Genomic DNA, 12,632 nt, shown 5'->3' with positions numbered 1-12,632 from the left:
TATGGAGTGTATAGCTCCAGTGATGGGTATCTTTTGTGTACTTCATCAGGGAAAAATCTGTTTGCTGAAGTTTGGGAATCTAGGTTTATGAGGAATATTTCTTTAAAGTATTTTTAGCCCCTGCAAGTAAAATCACAGTTAAGTGGTCTCACCTGAAGACATTTTGTTTGAAGCAACTCAAGAATTACTCAGATGGTGTGTGCAGCTTATGGATGTTAAGCATAGAAGAAAGGTTTGAGTAGCTTTGTGATGTATGGGCATTTTGCTTCTATTTACATTTTATTTAGATGACCAGCATTTTTATCTGCTGTTATGTGAAAACATAAGATTTTTCCAAGTGATGTGTACACGCAGGTTAACAGCATTGGAGCAGCTGTGGACAGCTGATTCCACTTTCTAATGCTGTTAACAACTGAGTTCTGTGCTGTGGCTTTTTGTTTTAAGTATGACCTATCTTATAATTACTCTGAAGTTAATAATGTGTGGAGGAGTTTTAGCAGGGTGTTTGAAGTCTTGATTGCATCTCCATTTACTAGGACAGATAGTATGCCCAACTTGCCGAGGCTTGATGAGTTACACTAGCAGATCAGAGTACCCAGCCAGCGTTATCCCAAACATGATGTGGGCATTGCAAAATGACAGCCAAACTAAGGACTATAGGATCTGTTACTGAAAGAAACTATGCTTGTGAGGAAAGGTAGGCACACATTTAGGAAGCCCACTGATGTTTCAAGGCATGTCTGTGGTAGGGCAGATGAGAAGGAGTTTAGCATGTAATGTCTTTTCTGCTGTAATCTAAGTAGAAGGCTTAGTCATCTATGGATGAACTGGAACTAATTGTAGAGAGCTTTGCCTTGGGGAATTCCTGTTGTGTATAATTCACTAGCAAATTATAACTCTCCTGTGATAATGTGAAGCTGAACAGGTTTCAAAAGCAGCGTATGTTTGCTTACAGTTGGGCTTTTTTAAATTATTTTTTATTTTTTTCCCTAGCTGGTAATCAGAAAAAGATACCTGGATTTGTCATTGCACCCAGTTTGTTCTGTAGAAATGAGCTTGGATGTGTAAAGATAAAGCAGAAAGGATTCTGACCAACTTCTGCCCCTTTATTTCAGACAGTACGGTGTGGGCTGCTATCAAATAGTGCTTGCCAGTTAAAGCAAATAGTTGGGTGAATTCAAGTAGTGAGTTGCTACTGTGGAGATTGAATTTTGAGATGTTACTTGATAGCTGCTTCATTTTCTATGGGAATCCAGTAGATGGTATGTTTATGCAATGATGTTTCTTTGGAGTAAACTTTTGAAAGATCAGTATTTTATGCTAGCACTGTGGGCAACCTCAGTAATTTGGACATCAAGTAAATACTATCCTAAGACGTAATTGAATTTTACTTCTACTGAAAAAACAAGGGAGGTATTTTGATGTAGTGCTGGCTTTTAAGCTTTTATTTGCAATTTTGTTAACCACACAGAGTAGAATGCTCTTGTTAATTGCCCGTGTTCCTTAGCTTGCATGAAAGTAGCAGTGAACAGGCCTTTTGGGCTATTTTCTAAGCAGAAGGCATTTAATCCTTAGATTTTTCTTTGGCCGTGTCATAAGCTTTCATGCAGTCATGATAGCACAGCCTGGGGTTTGCCTTAGCTGTTCTTGTCAGTCCAAGGGGAAGAAATACTATGTGACTGTTGAAGCTACTGAAGTTTACTGAATCTTTTTCTAGTTCACATGCAGTCTTGCCATAAACCAAAGCCAGATAAAGCCATCTGCTGTAACTGTATTTCAGCTTGGAAGGCTAGGTGTGTAAGGCTAGGTATGTATGTTTTCTTTGAAGACAAGCTTTCAACATAGCTTTGAAAGGAAAATGTTTCTGTTCTGGTGGGATGTGGTTAATTTCTATATTTTTAATCCGAGATAAGGTATTTATTGTATTTATGAATTTGGTAGTGTTTTGAAAAATAGAGTCATGCTTGAGATACCATTGAGTGTTGGGAAACTAGGGATTTGCTTTCCAGAGTGTTCTGGTCTTTCTCCTGTGTCCACTTACTTGCCTGTTGATTCTTCAGAGTGGCAAAGTTGCGAGAATGTTAATCTTTCATTTATTCTAAGAATACAACTCTCTTCTTGATTCTTTTGATTACTTTTGAGGCAGTAGATGCAATACTAAATCTTCAGCCTGAATTATGTTTGATACCCTAAGCACTGAGAAAGAGACTCTCAAATTCCACTTTCTGGAGATAATCAGCCTTTCAGTTAGTTCTGAAGTATTAAGCACAAAGAGTTTACAAGAAATACAGATCTGTTTTATCTTCAAGCTATCCTATGGTGCTTTCTTCTGCTGCGTTAGTGGTGGTTTTTCTGTGTGCAAGAGGTAAAATGATACGTGTAAGAAACCTGCTTTCAGAAATACCTTTACTGAAAGAGAACTCTTGTGAATTGGTTTTCTCTGTGCTAGTGCACAGACAGCTGGTTAGCACAGAAGAAGAAAGGCTGCCTTCTTTATATATTTGCATAATATGTTTCCTGTGTTCATTTAATCCCAGACCCAATTTGCAGGTCAGATTTCTGAACCATTAACCTCCTTGTTATCTCTTAAAGGGACATGGTTGTGCTTGTGTGTGTGTTCCTGTGTTTGTCCATCCATGTCCTGTGTCCCCCCCCCCAAGCTGATGTAAAAATAACTAAGTGCCAGGGACTTAAAAATTTGTCTTTATTAGTCTTTGTTTGTGATGGTGGTTCTATGTAGAAAACAGATTTACTGGGCTGGTGCATGGGCATCTGAAAATGAAATGGCTTGGAACCATTATTTTGCATTCTAGTCAGTGGAAATTAAAGAACATAAAAAGCCTTTTATCAAGACAGTAAGCTTGAGTTAGTTCACTCATATATAGTGTTAGCACAATGAAGGAAACTTGGATTTTCTTATTTTTTCCTGTTCTGTAATTCTTCAAATCCAATGAGGACTTTAAAACATAGCATGGAGTTCTATAGCCTACTGAAACAGCCAGCACTAAGCTGAAGTGTTCCCCAGAGCAGTACATACGTTCGCTCGCTTGCTGCCATTTTAGCAGCAAAGGAGGCCAGAAAAGACCAGGCCTTGGAGGTAGCAGAGGTGCTAAAAATAGAATGTGTATAGAGAAGAAAATATTGTGCTAACCCATACAAGGGACCCTTCCTGAAATAGAGGATTTGTTCTGTACAATTGCTGTTAAAAGCATATTGTAGAACTGCTGTATGCAAAAAGGTGTTTTGTTAATTTGTGATAATCTTGAGGATCACAAATAAACATGTGTTTTGAATGTCAGCTTCACATACAGGAGGTTATCTCTCAGCAGTTTACCTTTAAGGTGTGTGGGCTTTGCAAATTTTAAGCTATTGAAGCATAAACTGCTTCCTGTGCTGATTACTTCTGTTATCCAAAACAAATTGGTTGTAGTGCTGTTATTTCTAGTAGTAGTGGTCTAGACTCCTCAGTGTTGCAAGGGAGGTGGTTTTAAAAACCTGCCCATTAAAAAGAAAAATAGGAAAAGGTTGTCTTATTTTAAACGAGTCTTAAAATCACTTTTCCACTGTTACAAGGTGATTTATTTGATTTATTCCTCCATCTTGGGGAAAGTGATAACTTGTATGTACATGTGAAACTGGTATGTGAGATCAGACTAAAACCAATGTTACCATGATCTTTAGGACATGGGAGCAAGTATTAAATAATCTTTCAGGAATAAGTTGGCTTAGAGGCTTTTAGTGAACTTGCATCTGCTTTCATTCCCTGTTTATAAATGTTTATAAATGTATTTGTGCTGGTATACCTGGGGGTGTGGGCAGGCTTGGTATTAAAGTGGGGTTGGACTGTACTGTATGTACCTGCACCATATTTACCTCTCAGCAGAGCTGGCCTGGACAGTTTGCTCTGATTGTCCTTGAGGTGTGGTGTCCTGTGAGAGTGACAAAAGCAGGAACACTTCATTAGGTAATTGTAGATGGCTCATAAACCTGAACAGGACTGCTTAAAGCATGGCTGAAAAATAAGTACATTTACAGACTTGTTCCTTCTTCCAAACTTAACTAGGTCTGTGGCAATCTTTAACAAAATAATAATATCTGTTACTGGCAATGGCTGTCTGAATAATTTCTAGATGTTACGTAAGGGCTGTGGTCAGTATTTGGAAATCTGGAGAGTTGTGTTAATTTCTCCTCTTGGAGGCAAAAATCAGCAGCGATCCTGGACAGGCTGGTCTGACAGACTCCTTTCGGTGGCAAGGGCCTTTTCCCAGGAATTCAGTGTTTGAATTAACAGTAGCATTAATGCCTTTGAAATGCATTGCAGATTTATGCAACAGAGCATGTTGTAAATACCAGTTGTGCCTGAAGTAGATAGCTTCATTAACTTCCAAAGCATGGATCTGCTCCAGCAGAAGAGTAACCTGAGATGATGAGGATGTATTCCACATTTGAACCTGTCCTGTGCCAAAGAGAAAGGAGAGAAAATAGCTGTAGTTCTGTTAATATATCCAGAGTGAGTTAGTTTTCTTCACAGGAAGTGTTAAGTTACCTGCCACAATTTTAAGCTGCAGTTTGATCAGGCAAGAAATGCAAGGGATTTAGAATACAGCAAGGCAGCAGAAGTTAATGCCACCTTGCAGCAGTGTTCTCCTTATGACAGTTTTCTTTACTACTATCCACAAGCCATCATGCACCATGGATTTACATGTACTCTGGAAAATATTGAAATAAGGTGTGGGGTTTTTCCAGCATTCCCTAAAAGATCCTACTCCCCCCTTTAGCAGTAGTCTGCTTTTGTGCACTGTATGAGGCCTTACAAGCCCACAGTTGTAATATTAAATTATGCTGAACATCTTTGTTTCTTAGGAAACGCAAGATGTTTCTAGAATGTTGTTGAATTGTAGACTTTTGTAACCCTTGCTTCTGCTGGGAGGCCATTTTGATTTGGCTTTACATCTGCTTTGAGGCTTTGGCAGAATCAGCTTTGTTTTTCAGCTTAGTTGCTTCCTTTTGCACTTGTTGTAGAAGAGTTTCTGTATATATAAAGACTGTATGAGAGATGGATATTTGTGGTTAAAGCACGAGGTGCGAGTTGCCACAGACTGTGGTGTGACTTTTGACAAACCACGTAATCTTTTAGTTCATCTTCCCTGGTCCTGTTTCTGTAGCAGAAACTTACATTATGTATGTATCTGTTCAGCACCTCAGGCTTTAATGATAGCTTTGTGGTATTATAATAAAGAGATTTATGCTCTACATTAACAAAACCTTTGTAGTCTGTTTACCTGCTGTCAGTTGATCTATTCTGATAAATCTTCCATAGATTGTATACTAACGCTGCTTTTGGTTACACCCTGTGTTTGAAGTTTTGCTGAGCTGCAGTTGTGCATTGTGACAAGCAGTACATCATGCTTCTGATTTCTGATAAAGAATTGAGCTAGAAGAAAAAACATCTCATAAGACAGTGCCTGTACTTTACCATGCTATAGGGTACTTCTCATAGGGAACCAAGCCAAGTAGGTGTTGTGCTCCCCTGTTCCCCTCATATCTTCCACAGAATCACTTCAGTGCTTCCTGCACAAGGGCTTGCATGGCTGTTCTGGAGTACTTCACTGAAGCAGCCTTCCAGTATCTCAAGGGGGCCTGTAAGAATGCTGGGGAGGGACTCTTCATTAGGGACTGTAGTGGTAGGACAAGGGATAATGGGTTAAAACTTAAACAGGGGAAGTTTAGATTGGATATAAGTAGGAGGTTCTTTACTGCAAGGGTGGTGAGGCAGTGGAATGGGTTGGCCAGGGAAGTTGTGAATGCTCCATCCCTAGCGCTGTTCAAGGCCAGGTTGGATGAGGCCTTGGGTGACATGGTTTAGTGTGGGGTGTCCCTGCCCATGGCAGGGGGGTTGGAACTAGATAATCATAAGGTCCTTTCCAACTCTTAACTATTCTATGATTCTATGAAATCCTTTGCACGTTCTGATAAATGTTTTTATTGCAGTTATCGCTGTGATGATTTTGTAGTCAATGATACCAAGCTGGGCCTGGTACAGAAGGTCAGAGAGCACCTACAGAACTTGGAAAAGTAAGTAGTTTGTTTACATCCAGACTGCTTTCGGTGGCCTTGTAATATTGCGTCATTCAAGTGGTATTTCTGGTTTATGGGTATGTATGTATTTAATATAGATATTCTGGTCTTTCTATGTGTGTATGTATGTTTAAATATCCTTTTCATCCCTGAACAAATGAGTTCATTCTTGTTGCTTCTTATACAGTAAATCCTACAGAAGCAGTGTGTGGTGATGCAGAAATTTAGATTTCTTGCTAACTAGCCAATAATTACTGACTTTCTCCATCTAAAAGGGAGAGAATTTCCAGAACAGAATCACAGTTATTTCAAAACACTGAGAGTAAGTTTTTGGAGCAGAGAAATGGAAGCAAATATGCAGGTACAAGCAGTCCTCCTATTGATTGTGTAATTCTGTTTCCAAAACAAAAAGTGAAGAAGGCTTATGAACTTGGAATTGTGCAGAAGAGATGTGTTCTTCCTCTGCCTTTATCTGGTGCTCTTCCACTGAAAAGCAGGTATTACAGTCTGTGGGGCAGATGTTGCAGCCAGTGTTAGATAGCAAATAGTCTTTTCATAGTTCGGTTGGAAATCTTACATAAGACTAGGGAGAAGTACATGTGCATGCAGTGCTTGCAAATAGGTTTGAATGGCCCAGAGTTCAAACAGGACTCCTGCGAAGAAATTGCTGTGATTTTTGGGAAATCTCTGGATCCTCCTTGAGTTAAGTGTGCCTCTTACTCTGTAGGTAATGTTAATACCTACTCTGTAGGTAATATTTTCATCATTTTCCGTTCTCTTTTTATTGGGCCTCTCAGGTGTATGTAAGGAGGTATAAAGATGTTTTAAGTGTAATGAGAAGTGCTCAGTAGTATTTTGGAAATGTAACTCTGGGATGTACATGATGCCGTGGAGGCTTTCGTTGGGTGTAACAACAGGTTTCGAATGTTTGGAGGGCTTTTTAATTAAAAAAAAGAAACAAACCCCAAAACTGAAACCTGGAACAAGTTAGGATTTTGCTATTGGATTAGAGAGCAGACACAAAGTGGTAGAATTGAGGGGGCAGTAATTTCCAGTGATGTGGAAAAGAATTACTAATTGTAAATTTGTATTAACATTACACAAACATCATGTATTTCTATTGAAGAGAAGTCAGCTATAAAACCTAAGTGCTAGCACTTGGGATATTTCTGATTTTTGGTAACTTTTTCCTGATCTTTTGAAGTTGCAATTCTTCTGATGAAAGTATTTTCTGGAAAATTCTGTATTAAGTATTCCTTTGATTAAGGAAAGGCATTCATGTTTTAGAGGAAAAATAGCATGCTAATAAGGCTGCTCTTGAGGGTTCCTACTGTAGCATGCATAACTTAAGGCAATTAACTTGGACATTGGTGTTGAAAACAGGATGTGCGTCTGTACTCCGAGGGAGATGCAGTCTATTTTACAACTATGAAAAACATGTTGCAATCAGGAAGCTCTTTGCTGTCTTAATGACAACTAATGGCAGATGTAATAACTGTGTTAAGTATTAGGATGATTATCTGTTATCTTTTTCACACCGTATTTTGTTTTTATAGTAAGTAACCTCTTTTAATTACTTTCCAACAGTTCAGCCTTTACATCAGACAGGCATAGGAAAAGAAAACTCTTGGAAAACTCATCTCTGAACAGCAAGTTATTAAAAGTAAATGTAAGTATGACAGGTTGGTTACAGTGAGTGTAAGGGGTTTATTTTTAAACCTGTTGAGGCTAAGTTAGCCTGGACTTGAAATTGATATGATCAGTTACCTGAATTCTGCTTGTGAACTTTATCTTTCTCATTTCCTGACCATGCACCTAGGAGAGCCCCTTCTCACAAAAGGACATTGGTATTTTGCTGCATTTCTGTTGACCTATACCTTGAACTTCCATGCTTAAGGAGTGTTTCATGTCAAGATGAAGCTTCAGGGCAGTTTGAACTTGGTGGGATCATTGGAATCAGAAGGGGCTAGACATAAGACTTTTCTGAGCAAACAAGGAGTGCTTCTTTACCTTCTGCACTGTTAAAAAAAACCCAAAATCAGGTGCACAGTTTTTTGAGAGGATAGGAGAGTAGATGTTGGGGGAAAAGTGAAAAATAAACCTTAATGTTTTTTTTGTTTGAGAGCTTTTTAGAACTTGCTTTCAAAAGGAACTGTGGACTATTTTGAAAGCTTTTCTCTCTCATCTTCCTCTTCTAACTCCAGATCTGCAGAATACCACCCAGGAGAGAATGAATCGCCCTTGCTAGATAGCTGAAGGGCTGCACAGTTTCTTCCAGACAAAGAATGTCCCAAACTAAATGTCTGTTATCCACAGGTTGGAATGAGGGAGTGTCAAATCTTCACGATTTCTCTCAGACTGTAGGAGGGGAAGAAGGGAGATACTGTATGTAACTCCTTCCTTTTACCCCAGCTGGGAGGAGTGGTAGATCAGAGCTATGCTTCCTTGGGACTGTGAGACAGCAGCGTAGTCAAAGGGTAAAGCTGAAATAGTGACTGTCTTCAGCTATGAGAAACAGGTACCTAATTACAAAGAAAAGTTCTTGAGAGGCATATAAATGGAAAGAAGAGAGTGTGGTGGGAACAAAGCAGTTGCTGGGTTGTGAAGTTGGGGGAGGGAGGAATTAGTAACTTTAAAAATGCACTTCTTCCAGACAATTTGGGGCCTTGTGAATGTGCTGTGTGTGCTTCTTGTACTGCCCCAATCTTGGGGTAATTGAGGAAGCCCAGGAGAAATAGTGGAGTGTTTTTGCTATGACAACACACAGCATCATTGTGTAGAAAACTCAAAGCCAGTAAAAGCCAGAAGGAAAATTCTAGGCAACATTTACATAAGAAGACAGAACTAGAAATCATGAACTTAATATTGCTTTTATTCCTCTTAGTCTGTGCTGTTTTCTTAGTTTTATTATTACTTGAATATTACCCATTGCAGCAGAGAATCTTTTTATTGTTGGCACCCTGGATCCTTCTGTAGACAAAACTTTGCCCAAACCTTTGAATTTCCAAAGTAATAATTTTGTAGACAATGGAATGCCTCCAAGTGCTGTGGATTCTAGAAATCATAAGTGCAACACTGTCCAGATTTCTCTTCCCTCTCCTCCCAGCCCACCCTGAAGATTATTTGGCAAAAAGGAAGCTTATCTGAGCGTAATGTTGCTCTAACCTGTTGATTCTCCTAGGCTGTAAATGGTGTGTATTTTGCTTCTCTTTAACACCTTGCTATTTTCCTTGCACAGTCTAACTTGACTGTTTCTTTCCCAAACAAATTCTGTTGCTTGTCTTTCACAAACCCTCCAGACCACCACAAAACCCAACCAAGACAGCTGGTGACTTGAAAACATCCTGCAGGCTGCCACACTGTGCATATTAGGCATGGGATTAGGTGGATAAGGATTGGTATTTTCATTTTGCAAAGGCACTTCTGGGAAATTGCTGTCCAGTTCTCACTGAACATTACTGGAGCGTAAATGTGTAACATACACAAATACTTGCAGTAAATGTCTCTTTTGTCCTAATCTTGATTTATTTGTGTAAGAAAAGATGTAGTAGGTTTTTGTTGACAGGAGTAAGAAACAGGTTTCACATCAAGATGGAGCTTCAAGACTGTTTGAGCTGGTGAGGTGGTTGCTTTGGCTTTGAAACTGCGCTTCTCAAACAGTGTAGTTTATTATTGTTGAAATCTGTGCTGATGTAACAGCAATAGCTCTGTGGGGGGAAAGTGAGGGAGCAGTGCTAAGTCTTCTTTAACTTCACTGTTCTCCTTCCCAGGGAAGCACCACTGCCCTTTGTGCCACAGGCCTTCGGAACCTGGGGAATACATGTTTCATGAATGCAATCCTTCAGTCTCTCAGGTACCTGCAAAGTTTTCCCCACACCTCTGTGAGAGTGCTTGTGTGCTTTAGCATTGGGCCAGTGAATTGGACACATTACCACCGTATGAAAGTGTACCTGGATTTGCAGGAATGGGTGGATGCAGGTACCATAAAATTGTGCTTCGCAGTGTAAAGGACTTCCAGAAGAAGCCTGCAATATCCTCAGTGGAAAAAGAAACTACCATTTAATTGCTGAGGCTGATGAAACATGTTGATGGCTACGGTCATTGTGAAAGCAGAGACAGTGCCTTGAGGGACAGGGGTCTTCATGGAAATGTGCAGGAGAACAGTTTCTGCAGTGCTGAGATGTGAGACTTCATTTTGCTGTTGCCAAGACCACCGCTGCTCTGTAGTTGTCCTTTTGGATTTCTCAGTTTGCCTACTTCACTGGGAGGCTACTGGTCAGGCTGTAGCAAGATTGGCTGGTCTCTGTTTTCTTTTCCATCATTCAGGATTCCTTCTCAGGAGTTAGAATCATAGAATCCTAGAATGGTTTGGGTTAGAAAGGACCTTAAGATCATGTAGTTCCAACCCCCCTGCCATGGGCAGGGACACCTCACGCTAAACCATGCCACCCAAGGCCTCATTCAGCCTGGCCTTGAACACCGCCAGGGATGGAGCATTCACAACTTCCCTGGCCAACCCATTCCACTGCCTCACCACCCTTGCAGTAAAGAACTTCCTACTTATATCCAATCTAAACTTCCCCTGTTTAAGTTTTAACCCATTACCCCTTGTCCTACCACTACAGTCCCTAATGAAGAGTCCCTCCCCAGCATTCTTACAGGCCCCCTTGAGATACTGGAAGGCTGCTATGAGGTCTCCATGCAGCCTTCTCTTCTCCAGGCTGAACAGCCCCAACTTTCTCAGCCTGTCTTCATACAGGAGGTGCTCCAGCCCCCTGATCATCCTCGTGGCCTCCTCTGGACTTGTTCCAACAGTTCCATGTCCTTTTTATGTTGAGGACACCAGAACCGCACACAATACTCCAAGTGAGGTCTCACAAGAGCAGAGTAGAGGGGCAGGATCACTTCCTTCGACCTGCTGGTCACGCTCCTTTTGATGCAGCCCAGGATACGGTTGCTTTCTGGGCTGCGAGCGCACACTGAAGCCGGCTCATGTTCATTTTCTCATCAGCCAACACCCCCAAGTCCTTCTCTGCAGGGCTGCTCCAAATCTCATCTCTGCCCAACCTGTAGCTGTGCCTGGGATTGCTCCGACCCAGGTGCAGGACCTTGCACTTGGCATGGTTAAACTTCATAAGGTTGGCATCAGCCCACCTCACAAGCGTGTCGAGGTCCCTCTGGATGGCATCCCTTCCCTCCGGCGTATCAACCGAACCACACAGCTTGGTGCCATCGGCAAACTTGCTGCGGGCGCGCTCAATCCCACTGTCCATGTCACCGACAAAGATGTTGAACAAGACCGGTCCCAACACAGATCCCTGAGGGACACCACTTGTTACTAGTCTCCAGCTGGACATCGAGCCATTGACCACAATGTGTTCAATGACTTCAGGCGCTTGCTTCTTATGTTCTGTTATGCGGACTGGTAGCAGAGATTAGAAGCGGTAGGTGGAGACAGACACAGTTAACTCAGAAAATGCAGTCTGGTTTGTTAGGGGAAACCTTCTGATATCGCAGTCTGTTGTGGTATCTCATAGTCAAGGCAGAGCCAGAATGTAATTATTTCAGGTAGTTGGGACAATAGTGATATTTATAGAAGCTGAATATTAGTTTCAGTATTTCTTGTATCTTGGACTGATTGCACTGTCTTTACCACTGCATGAGGTTGTGTTTATGCATTTCAAAGAACAGACTCCAGAATCCTTAATATTCTCTTTATTCTCTGCTCTTCAAGGGTTTAATTCATTTTTTCTTTTTCTGTAGTAACATTCAACAGTTTTGCTGTTACTTCAAAGAGTTACCTGCTGTGGAGCTGAGGAATGGGAAGACTGCAGGCAGGCGAACTTACCACACCAGGAGCCAGGGGGATAACAATGTGTAAGCTTCATGTTCCTTTTAGCACTGAACTTGAATGGAAAACAGCAAATGCTTGGGCAGCAGAGTCACTATAGGCTTGCAGTGTTGCAGAGTCATAGAAAAATGATTCACAGGGGAACAGAGTCATAGAAAAATAGTTGACTGTGCCAACAAAGAAACCTGTATCACTTGCAGTTTGCTTTTATGTAAGTCTGCTGCTGCCGAGGGCGACAGTCTGATGCATCAGAAAGCAATGGTGTGTAACGGCATTTAAAGTGCAGCTAAGAAGTGCTAGTTATACGTACTCCAGGCATGATGTTACTTAATTCCAGCTAAAATAGTCATGGGGATGTCTCTGTATGTGAGCATACTACCAAAAAAATAAATACAATAAAATAAAAATCAAAGTAAGTGATTCACAATCGTAGCTTTTTTGAGCACGTGTTAAAGGGACAATGTTAGCAGAGTCTCCAGTAAAATGGCAAAAGGTGGATAGATTTCCAGGTGGGTCCTCAAGATGTGAAATGTAATTGTCCTGACCTGTGTCTCGTTTCAATGTTATGGGTAGGATTTTGGACATAATATCTTCGAAGTACCCAAAAGGATATTTACCCAATCGTTACAATCTTAACCAAAGTAATGTAGTGTTGAGCTAGTAAACCTTTAAGCGTTGTAACACAAATGCATATTAATCACCA

At 40.8% G+C, this 12,632-nt stretch overlaps 1 protein-coding gene across 3 annotated transcripts in view; it reads left to right on the top strand.

Annotated features, from left to right (window-relative positions):
- The window catches only part of USP3 (ubiquitin specific peptidase 3), a 43,258-nt gene that overhangs the window by 17,834 nt on the left and 12,792 nt on the right, over positions 1 to 12,632 (top strand). For 2 of the 3 annotated variants that reach the window (XM_080626621.1, XM_080626622.1), the window contains exons 4-7: positions 5,992 to 6,075; positions 7,666 to 7,747; positions 9,849 to 9,931; positions 11,842 to 11,955. In XM_080626621.1, the coding sequence (XP_080482747.1) occupies positions 5,992 to 6,075; positions 7,666 to 7,747; positions 9,849 to 9,931; positions 11,842 to 11,955 (363 nt within the window). The remainder of the gene's footprint in view (positions 1 to 5,991; positions 6,076 to 7,665; positions 7,748 to 9,848; positions 9,932 to 11,841; positions 11,956 to 12,632) is intronic. The other variant, XM_080626623.1, reaches the window with a different exon arrangement.

Source organism: Psittacula echo, assembly GCF_963264785.1.
Source record: "Psittacula echo genome assembly, chromosome: 10".
In the NCBI taxonomy this organism is placed as follows: domain Eukaryota; kingdom Metazoa; phylum Chordata; class Aves; order Psittaciformes; family Psittacidae; genus Psittacula; species Psittacula echo.
The sequence above is the reverse complement of the archived record's forward strand: the minus strand, read 5'-3'. Positions and strand labels throughout refer to the sequence as shown.